The 25,117-nt window shown below is 55.9% G+C and overlaps 1 protein-coding gene across 8 annotated transcripts in view; it reads right to left on the bottom strand.

The window, feature by feature from the left end:
• DNM2 (dynamin 2) overlaps positions 1 to 25,117 on the bottom strand; it is an 89,629-nt gene that overhangs the window by 30,979 nt on the left and 33,533 nt on the right. For 7 of the 8 annotated variants that reach the window (XM_047849537.1, XM_047849533.1, XM_047849535.1 and 4 more), the window contains exons 3-7: positions 13,506 to 13,655; positions 11,986 to 12,189; positions 9,315 to 9,413; positions 3,749 to 3,909; positions 663 to 805 (exon numbers count right to left, since the gene is read on the bottom strand). In XM_047849537.1, the coding sequence (XP_047705493.1) occupies positions 663 to 805; positions 3,749 to 3,909; positions 9,315 to 9,413; positions 11,986 to 12,189; positions 13,506 to 13,655 (757 nt within the window). Of the gene's footprint in view, positions 1 to 662; positions 806 to 3,748; positions 3,910 to 9,314; positions 9,414 to 11,985; positions 12,190 to 13,505; positions 13,656 to 24,022; positions 24,144 to 25,117 lie in introns of those variants that run through there. The other variant, XM_047849538.1, reaches the window with a different exon arrangement.

Genomic DNA, 25,117 nt, shown 5'->3' with positions numbered 1-25,117 from the left:
CCTCCGGGCCCCACCCCTGACCTCTTCAGGTCTTTGCCTGACTCTCACTGTCTCAGGGCGGCCCTCTAGACCATTCTATTTTTTTTTAAAAATTTTTTTTAATGTTTTATTTATTTTTGAGACAGAGAGAGAGACAGAGCATGAGCAGGGGAGGGGCAGAGAGAGAGGGAGACGCAGAATCCGAAGCAAGCTCCAGGCTCCGAGCTGTCAGCACAGAGCCCGATGTGGGGCTCGAACTCACGAACTGCGAGATCATGACCCTAGCCGAAGTCGGACGCTCAACCGACTGAGCCACCCAGGCGCCCCCTAGACCACTCTATTTTAAATGGCAACCCCACGCCCATCCTGGCACCCCAGCCTCTTCCCGACAATAATATTTCATCATTTAACACAGTATTCGTTTTCTTATTTACTCATTTTCGGTCCCATCCCTTCCCTCCCTGCTTTCTGAGCACATGGGGGCAGGGCTGGCTGGCTACCCACCCACTGTGGCAGCTCCAGTGCTCAGGACAGGGCCTGGCACACAGGAGGTTCCCCAAGGATGTCTGCTAAGTGAATGGATGGGTGGACGGATGGATGAGGATCGGCACCCGGTCCAGACCCAGGACCCCGCGGCCGGCCAGAGGCCCCGGCGAGCCAGGCAGAGGGTGGGAGACACGTACTGCAGCAAGGCTTTGGTTTTGCGAGTGGGGTCATCGGGCCGGAAGTTCTTGTACTCCTCCACCTCCTTCTCCAGGGACAGCAGCTGGCTCTGCAGCTTGCTCCGCAGGGCTGGCAGGGACTCCCGGATGTGATTGGTCAGTTGCTGTGGGACAGAGAGAGGCCAGAGGTCAGCACAGGCAGGATGCTGGGATGGGGCAGGCCTGTCGCACTGGCAGGGGGCTGAGGACGAGATGGCCCCCTGCACCCGGCGCACCCCCGGCCTCGAGAGGAAGCAACAGGAGTCACACCCGCGCACGGGACCAGGAGAGGGGACACGTGCCGCCCCCAGCAGCGGGACGCCGTGAGCAGCCCCCCTGGGCCTGCGCCGGGCAGATAACCAGCGTTTCTGGGCCACAGGGTACACATGGCACACCGTGTGCTGACCCAGAACAGCCTCCCACGGGTGCTCCAGGGAGAGGCCCAGGCAGGCCCCACAACCTAAGGCAGAAACAGCTCCCCAGGGAAGGCACAGAACGGACGCAGGATGTGTGCTCCCTTCTGTGAAAGACAGGGAGAAAGTAAGAACATATTTTTAGTCGCGTGGACAGAGAGAAGGAAGCATCACAGGAAACAAATGTGGAAGAAAGGCCGGAGTGGGGCAGGCGGGTGGGAAGGGGACACCTCTGCGGCCCCTTCTCTCCTGTTCTGCTTCCGAATCACGTGGATTTAAGCAGTCACAAATTGTAAAAGGAAGCGGCACGGCAGATGAGGTTAGAGAACGAGCCTCAGGATGGGTGGGGAGAGAAAAAGTAAGGGAGAATGGTACACGGCACACAAATACAAGGTTGTTCAGGTGTCAAAAGAAACAAAGGGAAGGGAAGGCAAAGAAGGGGGGAGGGGGAGGGGAGGGAAAGGGGGACAGGGAGGAGCAGGGAGGTGGGAGGAGGGAGAGGAGGGAGCTGGAGAAGGACAGGGAGGAAGGGGAGGGAGGAGGGAGGAGGGACAGGAAGGAGGAGGGGGAGTGGGGAGGGAGGGGAGGAAGACACAGACACAGTGGCCTCTCCAGGCCCTGAATGTCTCTAGAAGGAAGCCCACTTAGTGGTGACACTGGCCGACTCCCAGGAAGGGACCCACCACCAGATGGGAAGAAATGAGATATTCACTATATTTGGGCTGTGGGACTTTTTTTTTTTCTTTTAACTATAATAAAAGAGAGAAAAGAGAGACAGAGAGGGAGGGAACAAAACAAAAAAACCATAAAAGCAGCTAGTACGCTAAAAGCGGAAAGAAGCATTTTGCTGTCATCTGTCCCACACCAGACAAGAATTTAGAGTATCCCTCAAGCCTGAAAAAAGGTGTGAGGGAGCCTCAGGCTCCAGCTCAGCACACTCCGTGGCAGGATTCTGACAGTCCCTCTGACACCCTCTGTGGCCAGGGGCACTGTCCCAGACCCCCTGTGGGGCCTGCATGCCTTCTGGGGTGGGGATCTGAGCCACACACCCTGCAGACCTTCCATCTAGTGTCCGGTCGCGTCTTAGAGCACGAGAGCGGCCCCGTTTCGTTTACAGGGAAAACGGGGCTGGGGGGCCACAGCTCCCAAGAAGTGCCCCGACGCAGAGCCGCATCCCAGGAGGTCAGCCGGGCCCCGTGCCGGCTCCCACAGGAGGCCCCTGCCACCTGCAAGGGGGTTTTACTTCCTTTCCTCTCCCACAGCCCTCTGCCCAGGCCTACTGCTTCCTTTCCTGGAGGGCCCCTCCCACAGGACACTTTCCTCTTTGCCCCTGAGCTGCCTTCTCTGCCTTCCTGTCCTGCACCAGCTTTTCATGGCCCGGCTGCTACCTAACACCTGATTATGCATTCATCTGGTGACTTGTTCCAAATCTGTTCCCCGTCCCCCCCCCCCCCCCCATTAGAAAAATGTCTTCCCCGAGGACAGAGCCCTGCTCTTGTGTCACCCCTGTGTCCCCACTGCATACGCGAAGAAACGACTCACTATTGCTCTGATGCCTTCCCACCTTCCAGGAAGCTGCCACAAAGTCTCAAAGGGGAAGGTCTTGCCACCCTGGATGGGCAAACCAGGACAGACCCTGAGGACAGGCAGCGTCTGTGACAGTGAGACTCTGCAATCCCCCATCAGGGACTTTCCTCTCCAGAGAAATCGACAGGGGCATAAGATGAGGTCATTATCATGTTACTAGCGGCGGCCTCTATGCACCAGGAAGACGAGAAGATGGAGTCAGTCTCCAAAAAGAGACGGCTGAACAGACTGCATTCAGAGACCAGTATGCAGCCGCGAAAAGGAGTGAGGAAGGGTTCTTTTCTGCACACCCAGCACTCCAGGAGATACTGCTGCGCAAAAAATCCTCAAAAGCAAGGGGTGGGGAGGGCGCATGGCGTCATTTACAGTAAGAAAGGGAGAGCAGGGATTCTCGGAAGTCCTTTTCGCTTCTATGGACAGAAAGAAACGCAGGCAGTACCAACTGTGGGGCCCCGGGGGTGGAAGGAAGGGGCAGAAGGGGGCACCTCGCCGCACGTGTATCGATACCTGCGTTGTTCATAAACCCTATGAATGCATTCCGTGTAGAAAAACAAGAGAGCGGTAGAAAATGCAATACAGGAGAGGCCAGCACCTGGTACCTGCTGTGTTTCACGCGACGCACGCACTGAGCACTTAGCGGACGCCGCAGCCCTGGGCGGGGGGGCAGGGACGGTGATGGTTCCCAACTGATGAACGGAGGACAGAGGCTCAGAGAGGCTGGGCCACCCAGTCAGAGACTGGGGTGGGCTTCGGACCCAAGAAGGTCAGGCTCTACAGCGCTCCTGATGAGGTCCGTCCAGCACTCCTGGCCACCCTGCCTCAGTGCCGGCCAGGCGTCTGTAACGTACGCAAACTTCTGGGTACGTGACTAGATCATTACAACGGCAATTAAAATAACAGGAACAGTAACCGTGACAGGAACAGTGCCACGACCCGCTTACTGAATACCCACTCTCCACCGGGCCCCGGATCAGATGTGGACTGAACTCATTTTGCTAAAACGCGCGCTGGCTCTAGACCGAGGCCAGCATCACTGTGGACTGCACCCGCACAAAATCCCGGCTGTACCTGGTTCAGGGTCTTCTGCAGGTGTGGGGTGCCCATGCGGTCAGCCATGTGCCGGTAGGCTGGGTGGGAGAGGAAGAACTTCCTCTCGGCCGCCAGTGCTGTGCGGATGTCCTTCTTGCCCTCAATGTCCTTCTGGCTGCGGTTCACCACACCGATGTAGCCTGCGGGAGGAGAGGGGCAGGGGCCGTGCCAGGTGAGCCGAGGTGCCCGGAATGCCCACCGTGGACCAGGAACGGGGCTGGGCCAGGTGCAGGCACAGACAGGGACCCTGTCCCACAGGTCACTCGCGGACTGGGCCACAAGCCCCACTCGTTACTCAGAAATTGGGAGAACACAAACGCAGAGTGCGGTCCCGGAAAGCAACAGAAGTGTCTGCAGGAGAGGGGTGACGCCCGGCCTAATGTGAGGCGGGGGACGGAGAAAAGCTTTGGAGAAGACGAAACCCACAACCTGTGCTTTAAAGACAAGTGAGAAGGGGCACCTGGGTGGCTCAGTCAGTTAAGCATCCGATTTCGGCTCAGGTCATGATCTCGCGGTTGGTGAGTTTGAGCCCCGCGCCGGGCTCTGTGCTGACAGCTCAGAGCCTAGAGCCTGCTTCGGATTCTGTGTCTCCTCGTCTCTCTGCCCCTCCCCTGCTCACGCTCTCTCTCTCTCTCTCTCTCAAAAGTAAATTAACACTAAGACAAGTAAGAAAACCACTTCAAAAAGAAGGCTGAGTTAGGAATACCTCATCTTGCCTGGTATTAAAACCTGTTACATTTGAAAAGGTTGGGTACATCGGGGCATGTACGTCTGGAGAGATGAATGGAACAGAAAAGAAAAAAGTCCAAAACCACATGAAGGGCAGGTGGGAACTAATGGCTAATTCCTCAGAGCCAACGGGAGGAAGGTGGATCACTCAACGGCCACGGCCAGCAAAGGAACAAAGTTAGTTGTGGGGGCGCCTGGGTGACTCAATCGGTTAAGCGTCCAACTTCTGATTTTGGCTCAGGTCACAGTTTGCGGGTATGAGCCCCGTGCTGGGCTCTACGCTGACAGCACGGAGCCTCCTTGGGATTCTCTCTCTCTTCCTCCCCAGCTCGTGCACACGGGTGTGCTTTTTCTCAAAACAAAACAAAACAAAACAAAACAAAACAAAACAAAAAACACCACATTAAAAAAAGACACGCAAAAACCCAAGCTGGGTGCCTACCGAACCTAATCCTCGAGGGATCACAGATCTATGCACACACCGTGAAACTGGAAGAGAACACGGGTGGTTTTCAGAGATGACTATATTTGGGTTAAAAATTTTCTGAGCCAAGACACAAAGAAAATGGTAACCGTGGCCACGTGAGAAATGGGACATGCAGGAAGGGCTGGGAGACCTTCTCCTTCCCAGGCGGCTTCCAGTACCATTTCGGAATTCTTCGCACATGGGAAACACGCGTGGGAAACAATATGTAAGATAAAGATGTTAGCATGAAGAGAAGATGTGCCATATTCGGGCATGAAGACAAAGGGGACGGTGCTCAAAAAGCCAGAACAGTCTCGGGTCCCCGCGTGGGGACGCGAGGCACTCAGCACACCAGCAGGGGGGGTGAGTGGATGTCACGGGACACTAAGAACTCAGCCTCGTGGCTGACCCATGGTAGGTGCTCAACAAAGCAGACGCGGGGACCGTCATTCACGACTGCTGACATGATCAGAGTTGGAGAGGTGGACTGGGGACAGGTGCACACATACGTACACCCCCCCCACCCCCCCACCCCCACCCCCCCCCCCCCCCCCGCTTAGCAGCAGGCGTTGACGGTCTCCCTTGGGGGGAGGGGAGTGGTGCCTGCCTGCCTGCCCTTATTCGCGCCCAGTCTTGTGCAGGCCTGATTACTTTTCATCCTCTCCGCATATGTCACTATGTCCATTTTACAGATGAGGGGAAGTGACCAAGGGGAGGTCACGGAGAGGGGCAGCCGGAGAATCAAGAGGGTGAGCCCAGACCTGTGGGAAGCCCAAGCTCACTATCATCCACACGACCGCAAACATGCCAACCGCACGGAGCAGAGACAGTGGTCTGGCTTGGATTTTGGTTCCCGAAGGTGCGAGAGTTCTGAGTCTTTGGGAAGCCAAGGAGAAGGCTGCAGCTCGAGAGACTCGAAAGGCCACGGGGCAAGAGGGGAACACCGAGGGAGGGAGGCTGCGGGTACAAGTCGGGAGCAGGCAGACAGGGCCGGGAGAGGAAGGGCTCGCCTTCTTGGACACAGACAGGAAGGCAGAGGGCAGATGCAGACAGCAGTGAGTGGGGAGGAAGGAAGCTGAGGAGGTCTGTGTCACCTGGCCCCCCAGCGGCAATGCTGAGCCCAGGCAGCATCCTTCGGGGACCAAGATTTAGGCCTAGTGTGTGCAGAATGAGCACGCGGTCAGGGGGCTGGGGGAGGGATGGCAGAGGGTGTGAGGACATGTGGGGTCCTCTTCGGGCTTCAGCACCAATCCTTCCTTCCTAAGCCTCCGACAGTGACTCACTCTTCAGCTCGGGATCCTGGCAGCTAAATGGGTGTTTGGGTTCTGCCCTGACCACGTTCCAGCCTCCCCTGGGGGCCCCTCTCATTGCTCAATGTCTCAGCAGGGCTGGGGGCAGGTGGAAACCAGGTTTTCCCCATGCCTATCCCAGACGTGGAAGAGGGAATGCCTAGGGGCAAAAGAAAAGATCTACATGGTCCTGGCAACACCAACATGCCCCTAGGTGCCCACAGCTGACAGCAGGTCCCGGGGGGAAGGAACGGGGCACAAGACGGAAGCAATTAAGAAAACAAAGGCTTGGGGCGCCTGGGTGGCGCAGTCGGTTAAGCGTCCGACTTCAGCCAGGTCACGATCTCGCGGTCCGGGAGTTCGAGCCCCGCGTCAGGCTCTGGGCTGATGGCTCGGAGCCTGGAGCCTGTTTCCGATTCTGTGTCTCCCTCTCTCTCTGCCCCTCCCCCGTTCATGCTCTGTCTCTCTCTGTCCCAAAAAAAAAAAAAAAAAAAAGTTGAAGAAAAAAAAAGAAAACAACGGCTTAGCGGCACCTGGGTGGCTCAGTTGTTAAGTGTCCGACTCCAGTTCAGGTCATGATTTCACGGTTCATAGGTTCAAGCCCCGCATCGGGCTCTCTGCTGTCAGCACGAAGCCTGTTTCAGATCCTCTGTCCCGTTCTCTTTCTGCCCCTCCCCCTCTAGTGCACGCACTGTCTCTCTCTCTCTGTCAAAAATAAATAAATATTGGGGCACCTGGGTGGCTCAGTCCGTTAAGCATCCGACTTCGGCTCAGGTCACGATCTCACGGTGTGTGAGTTCAAACCCCGTGTCGGGCTCTGTGCTGACAGCTCAGAGCCTGGAGCCTGCTTCGGATTCTGTGTCCCCCTCTCTCTCTGTCCCTCCCCGGCTCATGCTCTCTCCCAAAAACACATAAACATTAAAAAAATATATATATATGACCAAACACCACCACCAACTAAAAGCCTAGACGGACACTCAACAACATGCCGCAGTGAAAAACAGGAATAACCTAACAAACAGGGATTGAGTAACAGCCCACACATCCTCCTAGAATGGATTCCACTGGACCCTCGGAAGTTGCCTTGAAGAAGGACCCTTGACGGTCGCCTGTCACAGGGAAATGCCCTGCTCTTCTGCTAAGTGAAATGGAAAAGTAGGTCGCAAAGTGGCATGACACTGGAGAGCTGGCATTAAAGAGCAGCTCTGTCACTTCCTAGTTTTTGTGAGCGGGAGCAAGGGATTTAGCTTCTCTGTGCCTCAGTTTATTCATCTATAAAATGGGGGTAGGAACAGAGCCACCTTGTTGGACTGTTACCAGGATTCAATGGGCTGGTGTACATGAAGAGCACTGGGTACATAAGAGACACTTAATAAGTTTGTTTGTTTGAAAGAGAGAGAGAGAGAGAGAGAGAGAGAGAGAGAGCTCACAAGCATACCTGAGCGGGGGAGGGGCGGAGAGAGGGAGGGTGAGGATCCCAAGCAGGCTCTTCGGTGTCAGTGCAGAGCCGGAGGCAGGGTTCCACCTCGCAAACCATATAATCATGACCCGAGACAAAATCAAGAGTCAAATGCTTAACTGACTGAGCCAGCCAGGTAACCTGGCTATTCTCATTTTTTGAAAATCAAAATATTTAGGCTACTCCTGTCAGAAGATCTGAACTTGATCGTAAACCCCAACCTTATCAGGCCTCCATCTCGATTTAATTACCAGTTTATAGGGAACTACAAGTGGCCCAATCCCAAGTGTGGGACATGATCTGGTTTCTTCCATCCACAAAAGAACAAAACAGAAACAGAAACCAAAACAAAAGACGGCATAGGAGACACAAAGGGGCTGGCGGGGGAGCTGTTTGTGACCAGAACTCAGGTATTTATGTGTCAAATGATAGGGTGCCAAGGATTTGCTTCATGATCCTCCCAGGAAGCAACTCAGGGGACATTCAGCGATCGAAATTGGCCGTGTTGGTGACTGCCGAGGCTGGGCCCATGGGGGCGCCTCGTACTTCTCTCCCTACTTTCGAGAAGGTTTTTCACAATGTTCATAATAAGGGCGCCTGGGTGGCTCAGTCGGTGAAACATCTGACTTCGGCTCAGGTCATGATCTCCTGGTTCGTGAGTTTGAGCCCTGCATCGGGCTCTGTGCTGTCGGCACAGAGCCGTCTTTGGATCGCCTGTCTCCCTCTCTCTCTGCCCCTCCCCTGCTCATGCGTACTCTTTCAAAACTAAACAAACATCATAACAAAAGTGTTCATAATAGAAGGGCGCGTAGGTGGCTCCGTCAGTTGAGCGTCTGGCTCTTGATTTTGGCTCAGGTCATGATCTCAGGGTCTTGGGATAAAGTCCACCCTGAGTGTGGAGCTTGCTTGAGATTCTCTCTCTCTTCCTCTCTGCCCTCCTCCCCCGTTCATATTCTTTCTAAAAAATAATAATAAGGGGCGCCTGGGTGGCTCAGTCGGTTAAGAGTCCGACTTCGGTTTGGGTCATGATCTCACAGTCTGTGAGTTTGAGCGCCGCGTCGGGCTCTGTGCTGACAGCTCGGAGACTGGAGCCTGCTTCGGATTCTGTGTCTCCCTCTCTCTCTGCCCCTCCTCCGTTCTCTCTCTCTCTTTCTCAAAAATAAACATTAAAAAAAAAAAAAGGTTAAAAAAGTGCTCAGAAAGCAAGCATGAAAATTAATAGAAATTATGAATCCTGAGGAACTTTTTGGGAGGAGAGCCACAAAGTAAAAACTAGTGGGAGAGGCCGGGCTGTGGATGACTTTGGTTTTCTTTTCCTGTAGGCTTGTTTATGTCCCCCAAGTGAGCAGGTGTTAAAAGTGAACGTATACACGTCAGACGAAAAAGATATGTACACGGAGGCGTGAAGACAGAAGGGTTTGTACTGAAATGGAAAAGCAGTTACTCTGGGCGCTGGGGAAGCAGGCAATGCTCAGTGTTTATCTGTGCGTACTTCCTGGCATCTGCCCAGGTTTCGGTAACGATAAGGACAAAAGCAAATATCACCGGAACATACATCCAGCCGCTCCGCCCCTTGGCCCCCGGCTCCCTGCCCAGCCGCACCTCTTCTCAAGGGGAGCAACTTGTTTTCCAGGACGTCCCTGGCATCAGTGCCTTCATCCATCAGGTCGAGCTTGGTGATGACGCCAATGGTCCGCAGGCCTGAAAGAGCCCAGAGGTCAGAGGTCGCCGTGAGAAAGGAGTCTGGGCTGGCAGCCTGGGGGTCCCCACTTCTAGGCTGTGAGACCTGGGACGAGCCATAACGTCCCCTGCCTGGACCCCAGTTTCCCTCATGTCAAGAGAAGACAACAGCCACACCGATCCCAGTGGGGTGTCCATGAAGATCAACGTGGCTTGTGACAAATGTTCTATCAGTAAATACTGGCCACCGTCACGGTCATTCCCATGATCCGCGACAGCATCTTGCTGCTGTAGTGCCGGGGAAACCTCACGGAAACCCAAATCCCAGGTCAGTCTCCGTGCTGTGCCGAGTCACCTGCCAAGTCCCAACGTGATACGCAAACCCACGGCGACTGTTTCTAGGGTTACCTTTCACCCGAATGGCCAAAATTCCACTCTGGGAACCACCCCCATCGAATTCCTCCTGTCTCCGGGTCACCTAGACAAGGGAACCCTCCTAGCAAAGGTACACGCCTACAGATCAGTGCCCCTGCTGGCGCGGAAGGATCCTCTCCGTGCTAGTGCGTGTGTGGACGTGGACGTGTACATGTGTGACGCGTGGGAGGCCCAGAGAGACCTCCAGAGGGTGCCGAGGGGGGCAGCGAGCACAGCCGTGCGCTCCCTGGGGCCCCTGCCCGTTCACATTCGGCAGTGTGAACCTCTGAGCCTCTGAGCCGGCATCACCTTTCTGGAGGGCAAAGCAGCCACAGCCGTGAATACCCACAAGGCTTGCCAGGGAGGGAGGGGGGAGGCAGACAGAGTGCAGCAGAGGGATGTGACTGGGGCTCCCACTGACTCTATTGGAAATGTCGGATTTCACCGGAGGATTGTTTATGAAAGACCAGAAATGACCCAAGTGCTCAAGAACAAAGAATGGGCAAGAGTGGCCCATTCGGTGGCTGCCACGTAGACGTGTCCCTATGAGACCAGAGAAACATGCACACACGTTACGGAAAAAATCAGGAAAGACCACCCCATTTTTTAAAACGTGAGTATCCACGGAAGAAGAAACTCTGAAAGGTTATTTACCAACCGTGGCCATTGGTGTCTCTGCAGCAGGAGGGGAGTGGTCACTTTTCAGGTTCTAAATTTTACAGTGTGGACGTGTTGGTAACGGTGATGAATTATGAATACTTTCGAAGCCAGAAAAATGCTCTCTTTAAGGAAGAACGCCAGCGTCAAGGTCACAAGTGGCACATAACTGTACCCGTCCCCACTCTCTCACTGCCCGGTCAAGCCTCCGCGGTGTGTGTCACAACCACGGTCCATTCCGTGGGACCGGAGTCGGGGCACAGGGAAGCCGTGGAGGGCCGGGGGCAGGGGCGGCCTCTCCCAGGAGAGCGTGCCTGCCCGGGATGACCACGGGGACACAGCACGTCCTTCGCAGGACCAAGAGTCTCAGTGCGCAGTCCTCAACTCTGAGGAGCTCCCACTCCGGTGCACGAAAGGGCCGTCAGCTGCCTGCCCTCCCCGGCCGCCCTCAGGCCTGAGCAGGGCTGGAAACCAGGCAGTGGAGCCCCAGAGCCTGTCCTTCCCCAGCTCCTCCCTGGTCCCCGACTCCCTCCAAACCACATGGAATGAGGCAGTCGGAGGGCACTTTCCAAAATGTATTTGAGTGTGTGTCCCACTCCACACAACCTTCAACACGCTCAGGGCACACCCAGCTGGCCACGGCAGCCACCAAGGCCACGGAAGGTCTGTCCCACCCCACCCTTGCCCCACCTGTCCTCACTTCGGCTTGCTCTGCCCCGGCCACACTGGCGTCGTGTGCTGGGCATCCCAGGCTCAAATCGTGCCCAGCCTGGCTGGCATCGCTGTCCATTTTCCTGGGCTCTGCCTCTTTCTGTCGTTCATCATTCTGGTCTTGCCTGAAACCTCTCATCTTCAGAGGCCTCTGACCCCCTCCCATCCCAGCTACTCTCGAAAGGCCTGATTTTCCTCTGGGTGCCCACTTCTGGCTGAAACTGTCCCACTTGCTTCTTTCCTTGCTGTCTTCTGTCTCCCCCGCTGGAATGTCAACTCGCCAGTGGCAGGGACCCTGTCCATTCTGTCCCCTGTAGGGTTTCCAAGGCCAAAGCAGAGCCCGGCACAGAGCAGGTACTTAACGGACATGTACTTAATAAATGGAAATGTCTGACCTGGAATGCCCCGGGCAACAGATGCCACAGTCCCCGCTACTCCCTATCGCCCCACTGGGCTTCATTAGCTCATCACCCTCATACCCCCTCCCCCACCCCGCCTGGCCCCTGAGCAGTTTACAGGGACTCTCCAATCCTCTCAGCACTCAGTAGTGCTACACGTTAGGATCGCTGGTGCCATTTTGACAGAGGGGACCAAGCCTCGGAGAAATGCCCAAATGCCACCCAAGAGCCTCCCAGGGGCAGCCCTCTAGCACTGTTGGCCCCGACGGGAGACGCCGTATCCCAGGAGGGCCTTTTCCTAGGGGCCATGTGCCAAAGGGAATACCAACAACTTGGAATCAAGGATGCGGGGCAAGTCGCCATGCTCCCAGGCACCCAGCAGGGGAACTTCCGGTGTAGGGCTCAGCGGTTACCTTGGGGGTCGACCTCCTTGGCCAGCTTGAGGGCATCTGAGTTGGCCAGGTCCATGTTGGCAGGGGTGACGGCGAGGATGAGACTGCTCTCCCGGCTGATGAACTGCAGGATCATGTCCTTGATCTGGTACTCGATATCTGGGGGCTGGTCCCCCACGGGCACCTTGGTGATACCCGGGAGGTCGATGAGGGTCAGGTTCAACACTGATAGGGAAGCCAGAGGGGAAGGTCATCAGACAGAGGAGGGGAGGCTCACACAGCCCCACAGCTACCCAGCCCGCTTCTCCAAGTGCTGGGGGGGGGGGGGGGGGGGGTGGGATCGGGCCACAGGATCCCTCCTGTCCTCCAACCAGATTACACCCTCGGATCCGGTAGGTAGGTCCTCTTCCAGGAACCCCTCCTCCAGACGGCCTCTCTCTCTAGTGTAGTGATACAGTTTTAAATCGGGACATTTGCTGGAATTGCTCTCAGTGGCTAAATAAATTCCAGCCCATCAATTCAGCCATGACCAAAGGCTGTTGTTTACCAACGTTTACCATAAAAAACAAGAAGATGCTACCCTGATAAGAGGGTAAGAGACACCCTCGGGAGATGTAGCCGCACAAAAAAGTGGCAGTTTATATTATGCTACAATTTGAGTAAAAGTGGTAAAAGACACACGTGATACACACGCATCCATATTCATAATTATTCACTTAGGCATTAAAACATAACATCTATTTGTAATACTGAGGGCGGGGAGGGATTTCGCTACACACGCTTTTGTCATTTTTGAGCCATGTACAGGCAGCATTTATCCAAAAATAAGTAAATGTAAAAACTCCTCTCAAAGAACTCATACTGAGGAGTTAAGAGTCTGCTGGAATATTCCCCAAATGCCATCGGAGTTAGAAATCCATGCCCCAGGGCAGTTGTACGTGGCGGCAGAGTTTTTAAACTCAGAACATTTTGCAGGGAAGACTGGCTTTTTGGCTCCTCTGCAAGTTTCGGAAGCCCCGGCTCCCCTGGGCTGGAGTCATTCTGTGGCCCCCATCTCCTGGGAGCCACACTGCGGCCACCCTTTTCCCAGGAGCGCACGGCTGCAATTTGCCCCAGTCACCAGCACCCCCAACCGTCTTCCCAGCTGAGACTGATCCCTCGATACCGTGTCCCTGTCAAAAGTGGGAAAACAGGGGTACCTGGGTGGCTCAGTCATGTAAGTAAGTGGCTGACTTCAGCTCAGGTCATGATCTCACGGTTCGTGAGTTCGAGCCCCGCATCAGGCTCTGTGCTGACAGCTAGCTCAGAGCCTGGAGCCTGGAACCTGCTTCGGATTGTGTCTCCCTCTCTCTCTGCCCCTCCTCCACTCATGTTCTTTCTGTCTCTCTCTCTCAAAAATAAACATAAACAAAAAAGCGGGAAGACAGAGATCAAGAGGGCTGTGTGCGCCTGAAGAAACATGGAAGGGGTTATATTTTTCATCAGGGTGCTTTGGACCCGACTTCCCTCTGCCCCAGAGCGTCTGTGCCTGTGTTGCCTACCGTGTGGCGAGTAGACCCGCAGGTTGATGGGCACTGGGGAGATGCCTTTGTTGGTCCCCGTGACCCTGTCGGTCTCCGCTTCGATCTCCTGTCGGACTTCATCAAAGTCTGTAAACTTTTTGGACTTACAGTGCAAAAACTCGGCATATTCTGAAAAAGGAAGAAGGAAGTTCGAAATGGGAGGGAGCAGCAGTCTTGCTGTGGGTAGGGGGCAGATGGCCTTCTGGGACAGGTGCCTCATCAAGCAGGGAAAGCGTGGCATTGGTCACAGGTGCTCCAGGAATTTGGGGAACAACAGAGTCGTTCTCACAGTGAGTATTGGCGGGGGGGCCCGCTTCTACAGGCCGAGTCTCCCACCAGACCTTGAGTTCCTCCAGGAACAAAACCAGTGAAGATTCTGTCCCTGGGGGATGGAAACTCTCTGTGAAGTATTTTGTGAAACCACGCGTCGTGACAAACTCCAAGAAAAACAAAACAAAAAAACCAACAGGTGGGTGTAACCAGCATCTGTGATTTTTTGATGTACAGAACAGAAGAGGAAATGCCGGCATGCGTCACCAGACCGCGGGGGGTGCCCATGTGATGAAGCTTCCGCTCTGCTGTTAGACGTGAGACTGAGTCCAGAGTCATGATGCTAGAACCTCCCTTGCTGTGGGTCAAAGAGAAGCCACTGTCCTAGAGGGGTCGGAGCTGCTAGCACTCTCCAGCTTGCCAAGAGCCCAGACGCACATCCATGGGACCCATCTGTCCTTCCTCCCCAAGGCATGTGGCACAGTATGGAGAGGGAGACACCACTGTGGCCTCACCAAAGCCCGTCTCACGGTCTCTCCTCATCTGGCTGTTCACAGCGTCCCCCACCTAGACGTGAACCGCTCAGGAGAACCGCTTTCTGGGCAGGGTCTCATGTGGACACAGGAGGCCTCTTCATGCCTTGTGAGCCCAGGGTATCTATACTGATGCCGAGGTGCGGGGCCACAGGGAAGGGACTACCAATTAGCGGTGGTCCCATCAGACACGGGATAAGGCAAGAATAAAATGCGTTCATCCTGAGATGTAGGTACTGAGCCTACAGGCGTTCACTGTACAATTCCTCAACTTTTCCCGATGTGCATATTTTCATAGTAAATGTTGGGCTGGGGGCGGCTTGCAGGCTCAGAGACCGTGGCTCTGCAGTGACGCTGAAGAGATGGAAGGAAATCACGCTGGCAAACAGCCCAAAGAACTGGACTGCGACGGACAGGCCAAGATGAAAACTAGAGATCGCCTCCACGGTCAGCAGGAGACGTGGCTACACACATCCCAGCACAGACATACCGTCCGCTGCGAAGGATCAGTACAAAGGTTGGGGGCGGAGCCGGGCAGGTCTAGAATCTCTCCCCAGACACAAGGCAGAAAGAAATGAGCACAAAGGGGGTCGCCACCCCACCTCCGTGACCTAATAAACCGTGGCCGACATTCGGCCCCTGCTGGCTCTAGCCAAGCCCTGTGTGTGGTCCCCTGTGCCCCTCGAGAGCGAATTCCTTAGGCAGGCATCTGCATGATGCCCGTACCACAGATGTGAAAACGGAGGCCCAGAGAGGTGAAGTGACTTGGCCCAAGCTCGGTGGGGGAGCTGGGATTTGGAGTTCAGAGAATCTGTCTCCAGGTGGTGGCTCTCAAGTCACGTGGCCTTTGTGAGGCCACCGGCAGGCTGTTAACCTCTCTGCTTCAGGTCAGGGGGACTCTGTGGGCTCGGATCACCGAGCACCACCTCCACCATGGGCACTGGCCCTGGGCAACAGGGGCCATGAGGACACTTGCTGGAGGATCTAGGATCACAGCCCCTGCCCCGCCCCCATCAGCTGACCCAGTTCCCAAGGACAGTCACGCTCTAGCCCTCCCCAGGGACCAGAGGAAACGCTTGACTGCTCTTCCGGCAGCGGCCACCAAAAACGGCACAGTCCCCCAACCCCCCACAGCATACCTCAGTTCTCATCCGGCTCAAGGCCCTGGGCTCGGCACCCACCGGAAACGACCCCCCTTCCAGGAGCACAGCCACGGGGAAGGGATTGGGGGCCGGGACACAGGCCCTCTCCCCTGTGCACCCTGCTCTTCTAGGCCCTGGTCCACCTCCTCCAGGGCCTGCTGCCTCTCCCGGGAAGCCTTCTAAACTCCATGCCACCTGACACTTCATCCTGCATCTTGGGCCTCCTCCCCAGTCAGGGCCAGGTCACCCTGGGATTGTGTTTATGGGACCAGGACCTGCCGGCTATGGCCCCTAGAGTCCAGGGGCAGCCTCCCCTTCTACCAACTCCTTCACCGGCAGGATGTGCAGACGGTGCCAGAAAACCATAGCTGCTGCTTTTTTTTTTTTTTTTTTAAGGTTCATTATTCATTTTTTCAGAGACAGACAGCGTGAGCGGGGGAGGGGCAGAGACAGAGGGAGACAGAATCCGAAGCAGGCTCCAGGCTCCGAGCTGTCAGCACAGAGCCCGACGCGGGGCCCGAACTCACGGACGGCAAGATCATGACCTGAGCTGAAGTCAGACACAACCGACTGAGCCACCCAGGCGCCCTGAAAACCACAGCTGCTTCCCCAGGAAGCCAACAGGCAGCAGAAACCAAGAGGAAAGTTTCAGGAGCCTGCTGGGCTCATCCCCCTCACAGCCCGCTTTACTGGGCTCCTTGTCACTCTAGAACCATGTGCTGGATTCCAGGGTTGATATTAACATTAAAAAGCTTCCACCAAAAAAAGAAAAAATAAAAGCTTCCTCCAAGCCTGATTTCCCCCACAACACTGACCCTCGTAAAGCCGGACCTCAGCCCTCATTTCCTCAGAACCATCTATGGCTCCCAGCTAACCACATCCCCAGCTCTGACTTCAACTCACTCTCCTCCAGCCACTCTGGGCTTCTGCCTCAGGGTCTTTGCACTGGCTCTTCTCTCTTCCTGCAGGCTCCCTCCCTCGCCTCCTTCAGGTCTGTTCAAGTGTCACCTTCTCCAGGAGGTCTGCTCTGGCCCCCACCCAAGATGACAAACCTCTCCAATCTCTTTCCTCCTTCTCTGCCTTATGACCCTTCAAACATGGCTGCCTTCTAACAGCATCCTGTGTCTTTCCTGGCTCCCTATTAGAAGGGCCACCCTACAGGGCAGGGATCTGAATCTGCCCTATTCACTCCGTGTCCCTGGGCTTCCCTCTGAGTATACCTACTGAAGTGCTCAACAATTGTATGGGTGAGTGAATGACTACCAGAAAGATAATATGGTCCCTGGGGTGCCTGGGTGGCTCAGTTGATTGGGCGTCCCACTTAGGCCTAGGTCACGATCTCGTTGTTCCTGAGTTCGAGCCCCACATCGGGCTCTGTGCTGGGGGTTCAGAGCCTGGAGCCTGCTTCGGATTCTGTGTGTCTCCCTCTCTCTGCCCCTCCCCCGCTCATGCTCTGTATCTCTCTCAAAAATACATAAAACATTAAAAAATAAAAATAAATAAATAAATAAAATACGGTCCCTGCTTCAGCTTCTATAAGGGCGCCCAACTCCAAGGCCATCAAACTGTATATATGGGAGATTGGGCAGGGACGGGGGCGCTGGCAAGGCCACCTGCTGTTTTCTCCTCCCTCCCTCCCCCCACCCCCTTTCCTCCCTCCTTCCTTCCCAAGCTCTTCTTGACCACAGAGGCCCAGTCCTGAGCTGGGCTCTTGGTCTGGTGGGACGATGGATGCTGCACAAGCATGTCACGGCAGGTGCCACAGACACTCAAAAGAGACCCAACACACCAGAATCTGGAGGGTGGGGACCTCCTGGAGGAGCTAACATGACTCCAGCCCCCCGCCCTGCCCTGCCCCACCATGATGGAGGCAGGCAAGGGCAGCGGTGGCCAGAAAGCATCCCTGAGGATGCTCTGGGCCCAGGGCATCTGGGGAAGGGGGGAAGGGGAGGGGGGCAGCCTCCCTGAGAAACAGGTGGGCAGGGCTTTGCCCGGGGCGCCACTGCCCTGTACTTGCCAGAATGCTAATGATTTTTTTAATGATCCCGTCTCAGAAAATAAGCCAGAGGCCTCAAGGCTGAGCTCAGAGTCTGGGATGACTGGAGACTCCCTCTCAACTCGTCCCCGGAAGCCATGCACCTCTGTCCCCATCCCAGCTGCCATGCTTGCTAGCCCTCGCTGGCTCGTGCACAGATGACCCGGCCAGTCCAGTCTGGTCCCGCCGGTCCCTGTCCCCTGCTGCAGCACTGACAGCCACACACCTGCCACTGCCACCCCGCAGAGCCACGCACTTCCTTGGGAGGACGGGCAGCCCCGGGGGTTCCAGGGACCCGGCCCAGGGCCTGGAACACTCCAGGAGTGAGGCAATAACCTGGGCCCTTGTCCAGCACTCGTGCTGCTGACCCAGAGGCGCCAGCCACCCTTTCCCACCGCAGGGCTTCCCGCCAGCATGGTAACTGTGGGGACAGTGAATGCACTTCTGGCTTTTTTCTAGAAAGAGGCCCTGCCCTCCCTCCAGGACTTGTTCCCTCATCTCCTTCAGGTCTCAGCTCTAAATACCTCCGCCGGGAGGCCCACCCTGACCACCTGGGACCCAGGAGATGCCCTGGCACTTTGCCCTCTCTTCCACGGCGCTCCTCGCACTGACACACCACGTGCTCAAGTGTCCCTGCTAAGGCTGGAGCTGCAAGTGAGCACTTAGCTTCCGTCACCACTCTCCCCGGTGCCTGGTGCCTAGTGGCTGTTTAATAAAACTTATTGAGGGACCTATTAAAAATCATTAGGTGCCACAGCCTAGGAGGACATCACTCTCTCGAGTCCCAAGTATGTCCCCATTGTGCTAAACAGCCAATCCCCACACTGGGCATCTCCCAGGCCCTTCCAGAAAGTGTCCTCAAGAGGCGCCTGGGTGGCTCAGTCGGTTAAGCATCCAACTTCAGCTCAGGTCATGATCTCATGGTTCGTGTGTTCAAGCCCCGTGTCGGACACTAGTGCAGAGCCCACTTGGGATTCTCTCTCTCTCTCTCTCTCTGTCTCTCTCTCTCTCTCTCTCTGCCCCTTCCCCCACTGGCTCATTTCAAAATAAACTTAAAAAAATTTTTTTAATTAAAAAAATTTATTTAAAAAAAAAAGAAGAAGAAGAGCCCTCAGAAGGGAGATGACGAGTACATGCGGCCACCCTCTGGGTATCAGGCCACCCAGGGCCCAAGGAAGCAGCCCCATGACAGTGGCCCAGTTCCCTCAGGCCTGGCTTCCTGAGGGGTCTTAGGGCCCTCCTGTTTTATTTTTATTTATTTATTTTTTTAAATTTTTTAACGTTTATTTATTTATTTATTTATTTATTGAGAAGAGAGAGACAGAGCATGAGCAGTGGAGGAGAGAGAAAGACGGAGACACAGAATCTGAAACAGGCTCCAGGCTCTGAGCTGTCAGCACAGAGCCCGACGCGGGGCTCGAACCCACGAACTGTGAGATCATGACCCGAGCTGAAGTCGGATTCTTAACCGACTGAGCCACCCAGGCACCCCAGGGCCCTCCTGTTTTAAAGGAGCTGGAGGAGGTCCACAGGACCGAAGAAGGCACCCTCCCCACCCCGCGGGCAGACTGTGAAATGCCCAAGTTCTGGAGGAGCAACCGGGCCTTCAGCCCAGCCCCTCCAGCCTGGAAAGGCTGAATCAGGCACCATGACAACGTGTGGGAAGGTGACAGGAGAGAGAGATGGGCGTGCCTAGCCCCTCCCAGCCTCGCCCTCCTCTCAGTGCCTCAGTTTCCCCAAAGGAACTGAAACAACACAGAACCCAAGTGTGGGGCTGCTACGACATCAAATCCCACACCGCCAGGCCCACGGGCACTAGCTGAGCTGCCAGTCAGGGGAGGCTGCCTCGGGGTCTCAGGAGGGCAGTGCAAGGAGGAGCCCTGCCCAGGTCTTCATGGGCCTTGGCCCGTCCCTTCCCCATTCCCAACCCAGGGAGGAGCGGAACTGCCAGGCTGACTCCTGATGGTGGGAGATGGGGTCTGCCTTCCCCCAAGCTGGCATCGACAGGCATGCTGGCCAGGGGTCAGGAGGGCCGACTCGGGGACTCGAGCGCACTCGGGCGAGCCTGAGTACCACGCGATCAGATGGAGCCAACCGAGGCAGACAGTGCAGAGGCTTCAGCCAACCAAGAAGAGGCAAAGCGCGTGGCACCTCCCGAGGCTGTTGGGTCCTCAAGCTCCCTCGGATTTGAGACAAGTCGTGAAGACCTCCCAGTCTAGGACGCACGGCCGCTGGGAAGGCGTGCTACTGTGATCGACAGTAAGAAATGCACATTTGGATTTCCACCCTCCATTTTTGACACCGGGCTCCTAAAATCCTCAGAATGTCCTAAGTGATTAAGAGCCATAAAGGTGTCTAAACATTCATAGCCAGCCCCTCTCAACGACACATTAGTTGAATGAGGTGACTTTTGGAAAGCACTTAAGGAAGGGGGCTGTGCCAGGGGGACCAATTTATGTGATCTGAAGGCTGGAGCCTTTAGTCCCGCCCTACCCACCCCTCACTCCGGAGAGGGGAGGGGGGGAGAAAGGAGGGGGGGGGGGCTCCAGGATGAATCAATCACCAAAGGCCAATGATTCAATCAATCGTGCCTGCGTAATGAAGTCTCCATAAACATAAAACCCACCCGAAGGACGGGCTTCGGAGAGCTTCCCGGCTGGTAAACACATGCAGGAGCCGGGAGAGGGGCGCCTGGAGACGGCATGGAAGCCCCGGCCCTTCCCCACACTGCCCTGCGCATCCCTTCCGTCGGGCTCTTCCTGGGTTGTATCCCTCACACTGGCCACCGATCCAGTGAGCGATCTGTTTTCCCCTGAGCTCTATGAGCTGCTCTGGCAAATGAATCGAACCTGAAGAGGGGGTCGTGGGAACCTCACTCAGATCTACAGCCAGGGGGCGAGACGCACAGGTGACAACCCGGACTTGTGACTGGCAGTGGGGGTGGAGGACGACGGTCTGGTGGGACTGAGCCCCCATCCTGTGGGATGTGACACTCTCCCCAGGCAGACAGTGTCAAACGGAGCTGATCGTAAACCACGCGGTGAATGTCCACTGAACACGTGGCAAACCCCACACCACGTACTGGAGAAAGTGACAGCCCCAGTTGGCATCCTGGCCGGCCCCCAGCCTGACTCTCACTGGCTCCTGGCCCTGTTTCCTCATCAAGACACAAGGCCATGCCCCGAATGTTGCAGAGTCTACCAGTTTTATAGAAAAGGCCTGCCAGGGCCAGGCCCAGAGGACAGGTGCTAGAGAAAGGGTTGTTGACAATCCCACAACAAAGCAGATCCGTGCTTTCTGCCACTGACTTTTGGGGGGAGAAAAACCATTAAGAATAGAGGAATGAGATGAGGTTACCTGAGGATGAACCGAGGGAGCAATGATGGGGTGGGGGGCTGGGGCTCACCCAGGGGAGGAGGAAGGGGAGAAGGAAGGTGAGGCACGATGTTCCAGGGAGGGAGCACTGTGGGGGCAAAGGCGTGGAAGTGTGAATGGACGAGCCAATCTTGAGGGTGAGTGAGCAGGGGGATTGTGGCTCCAGCTAGGGAGCAGGAGGTGAGGTGAGGTCCCAGAGTTCAGCAAGGCCCTGTCGGGGTCACAAAGCTTTAAAAAGGAAGCTGGGAGCCACCCCCTCTCTGGTCCCTGACAGCAACAGTCAAGGTCAAGGGAAGGGAGGCTCAGGAGGCCACATTCCACACCAGAACAGTCCCTAGCACCCAGGGTTTACAAGGCCAGGGGTTGTTCCCAAGGAGAAGCAGGGATCACCCGTGAGCCATCAAACTTCCTGGTGGCTGCGGTCTTAGGGTAATTTTTTTTTTTTAAGATTTTATTTTTAAGTAATCTCCATGCCCAACATGGGACTCAAATGTCCAACCCTGAGATCAAGAATCACATGCTCTACTGTCTGCACTAGCCAGGTGCCCCATTCAGTCTTAGGTAATTTTTAAACTAAGCAGATTAAAAGTCTGGGGCGCCTGCATGGCTCAGTTGGTTAAGCATCTGACTCTTGATTTCAGCTCAGGTCGTGACCTCAGGGTTGTGAATTCAAGCCCTGGTGTTTAGGCTCCAAACTGGGCATGGAGCTTCCTTTAAAAAAAAAAAAAAAAGTTAAAAGTAATGGCTCACCAAGAGCAGTCTGGACCCGAAGCCAGCATCACTGGGTGTCACAGGCATCAGAAAGGAGGGCTGAGGCCCAGCCTCCGAGTCACATCATGGGACCCCAGACCCTACAGGAGGCGGCAGGCACACCAAAGCCACATGGGGTGCCAGGGCCACAAAGGGGGTACCACTATCACCCCCATTTTACAGATGAGGAAGCTGAGACACAGAGAGAGAGGCCACCTGCCCCAGGTCCCAGAAATAAGGGGTAGCTGCCTGGCTCCGGAGTCCTGTTCTCGGGAGTCAGCGGGACAAAAGTCTATTCTCTAGAAGCAGTGCAGCCCCCACATAGCCCCTAGAGGGCCCTCTACCAATCAGCTTCCTCCCTCCTGCTAGTGGGGTGTCCCGCCTCCCACCCAGCCCAGGCACCTCTGCTGTTCATCGCCCTGGACCCCCACCTCAGGGTCACTCTAGACTGCCCTTCACCCTCACCCACAGCACTGCCCTGGGCCAGGCCTCATGACCTCTTGCCTGGCTCTAGACTAACCTCTCCCTGGCCTCCCTGCCTGCACTCCTATCTCTGCCCATCCTTCCTCCACAAGGCAGCCAGGGGCCGAGCCAGTTTTTCCCCACCCAAGTGCTCCCTGGGCTCTCACTGCCTGAATCCATCACCAGACTGCCAGGCCACATCACCTGCCTCCTGCCTCTCCCCCCAGCCCCACCTCATAACTTTGCACATGCTGTTGCCCTGGCCTAGAATGTTCTCCCAAAGTAGATCCAATGTGCAATATGCTCTCCCACACCCCCTGCCCTTTCCCCTCTCAGCCTGACCACATCATCCCCTGTCTGCCACTCCATGCTGCCTCCCTGGCATCCAGCTGAGGTCGAGCACAGAGTGGGCACACATCTACTGGCAGCAGTAAAAGACTGGAGGGGTGCCTCAGTGGCTCAGTTGGTTAAGCGTCCAACTACAGCTCAGGTCATGATCTCACAGTTCGTGGGTTCGAGCCCCGCATCGGGATCTGTGCTGACAGTGCGGAGCCTGCTTCAGATCCTCTGTCCCCTCTTCTCTCTGCCCCACCCCTGCTCATGAGCTCTCTCTCAAAAATAAAAGTTAATGAAAGAGAGAGAGAGACTGGAGACGCCACAGTCAGCTGGGGAAAGAGGAGTATGTGAGCTGAGACACAGCTCCATATGGGACACCTGGGCCTCTCTCCCGACCTCCACCGCCAGCCCAACAGGATCCAACCATGACCCTACCTCCATAGCTGCCACCCTGTCCCTACATGTCCCCAGGCACCACTTCTATCTCCTCTGGGTCCCCTACCCTGGGCTGGCTCCCATGGTCTCTTTTTCACCAGCAGCCACGGGATCTGATCAAGTGACACCTCGGCCTTAGGGTGCACTCCACCATGTGTGTTTCAGGCTGGGCTCTCACGGTGACCCTCCTGAGTGCTCTCAGGCAAGTGGCCTCATCTCTGGAAGCCTCAGTTCCATCCTCTGTAAAGTGGGGGTGATGGGAACAGAGATGCCAGCATCAGTCCGGGTCAGGCACTAGGCTGATGTGTACCCTCAAAGTTTCTGCCTTCACTGCTCTTCACATCTACCACCTTCTGCTGGGAAGGAGAGTTCCCATCAGCCTCGGCTCCAACATCACTTCTTCAGAGATGCCCTGGGATGTCCCACCCTCCGGATGAAGTTAGTTACCCACCCCTCTCTATACACACACTCCCACCCGGTGGGGACCAGGACGGCCTGTCTCCCTGCTGGTCTCACTCCAAGTCTCCCACTTCTGTCCCCCGGCACTAATGGGAGTGTCAAGGGGGCAGGTGACTGGTGGTGGCAGCAGCTTTGGTCCAGTCACTGCTGTGCCCTGGGCGTGGACCAGCCTGTGGCATGCATTAAATGCTCAGTGGACCACAGCTGGGTGACAGCCACCGAGGAGGTGATGGGGGGTGGGGGGGGACTCCTGCCACCTTCCAGTGCAGAAAGCCAGCAGCAAGCTGTCCCAAACAGACCAGTGGAAAGCACAAAACCGCAGCCACTGAGTCAGCACCACACGGGGAGGACCTCGAGTGCCAGGCACTGTTCCGAGGGTTGGACATATTGAATAACGCGTGGTCTTCATGGCAGCCGACAAAGTCGCTGCTATTATTATCTTCACTGTCCAGAAAGGAAACACATCATGAGCAGGAGTCCCTCCCCAGGGGCCATACAGCCAGTAAGCTGCAGAGTCACGATCTGAACCCCGGCAGTCTTAGCTCCCAGGGCCTACCCAGCAGGGCAGAGGTTTTCCCCGAGTGGCCATCAGGCCAGAAGCATCAGCCATCAGCAGGGAACTCATTAAAATGCATATTCTCACCCCCCACCACCACCACCAAACTGCTGAAACCTGCTGAATGAGAAGCAAAAACCCACCAGGCCAAGCCTTACACGACTCTGACCCACTGCCATCTGAAAACTGGGGCTCTGCTGCCGCCAGTCTGGGCCCAGCTGATCGGACCTCTGAATCCACAGAATCCATTGGCTTGCCTGTGGCCTATGACATGGCAGAGCTCACAAAGAGGAGGTGTGGACCAATCCGCTATCGCCTCTCACTGGAGCCACGCCTCCTCCCAGCTGGGCTGGGCGGAGTCAGAAGATGAAAGCGAGAGGGCGTGACTGGAGCACAGCAGAGAGTCAAGACGAATGACGCGGCTAAGCTCCAGTTTCCTCCAGTTGTAAAATGGGGGTGTGTCAGCTGCCTTCCCAGTATGGGTGTGTTTAACCGGGCCGTGCGGTGAGACTGGCACCCAATGAATCCTGAACTGGCCAACGGTGATACCCCAGGGGGGATACGTCAGTGGGGGAGCAGCACGGAGGCCGCTTGGGGCTCTGGAGAGAGGTGAGGCCATGCCCCCGAAAGCTCCTCTGTCCCCTTCCAGCTTCTGACCCACGATGCTTTCTAAGGAGGCCTGACTGGGTTTTATTGTGGGAGACACGCCCACGTCATGCCAGGCTTGTGTGGAAAGAACAGAAATAAACGGAGGCCACCCAGGGGAAGCCAGAAAGGAATCTCCACGTGGGCCATTCTACATTCAATGGGTGGGCCTCTCCAAAAGCCAACAGCGTGACTCAAGTGGCCATGCTGCCCTAATGAAAAGAGGAGACGGGACAACGCGGTGCAGCAGGGGGCAGATCAGAGCACTGCAAAACTAGCCAGGGAGGGTATCTGGGGGACAAGTGGCAACCTAATTATGGACTGGGCATCAGATAACGTGCAGGAATGATTACTTTTCTTGGGTGTGGTTCCGTGACTGTAGGAAGGTGTCCTCACGGCAAGGGGAGGCGCACCGAAGCACTCCGGCTTGATGTGTCACATGCTGCTGATTTCGAAAGCGTTCGTTCAGCAAAAAATGTGTCACCCACAACACAGCAAGCAGACACGGCACCTGGCAGCCTGGTCACAACTGAGGACACGAGGGGTGGGTGTTCACTGAACTGCGCTTCAACTTCCCTACACGGACGGAGAAC

This window comes from Prionailurus viverrinus, chromosome A2 (genome assembly GCF_022837055.1).
Source record: "Prionailurus viverrinus isolate Anna chromosome A2, UM_Priviv_1.0, whole genome shotgun sequence".
Classification (NCBI taxonomy): domain Eukaryota; kingdom Metazoa; phylum Chordata; class Mammalia; order Carnivora; family Felidae; genus Prionailurus; species Prionailurus viverrinus.
This window is presented reverse-complemented; position numbering and strand designations above follow the sequence as displayed.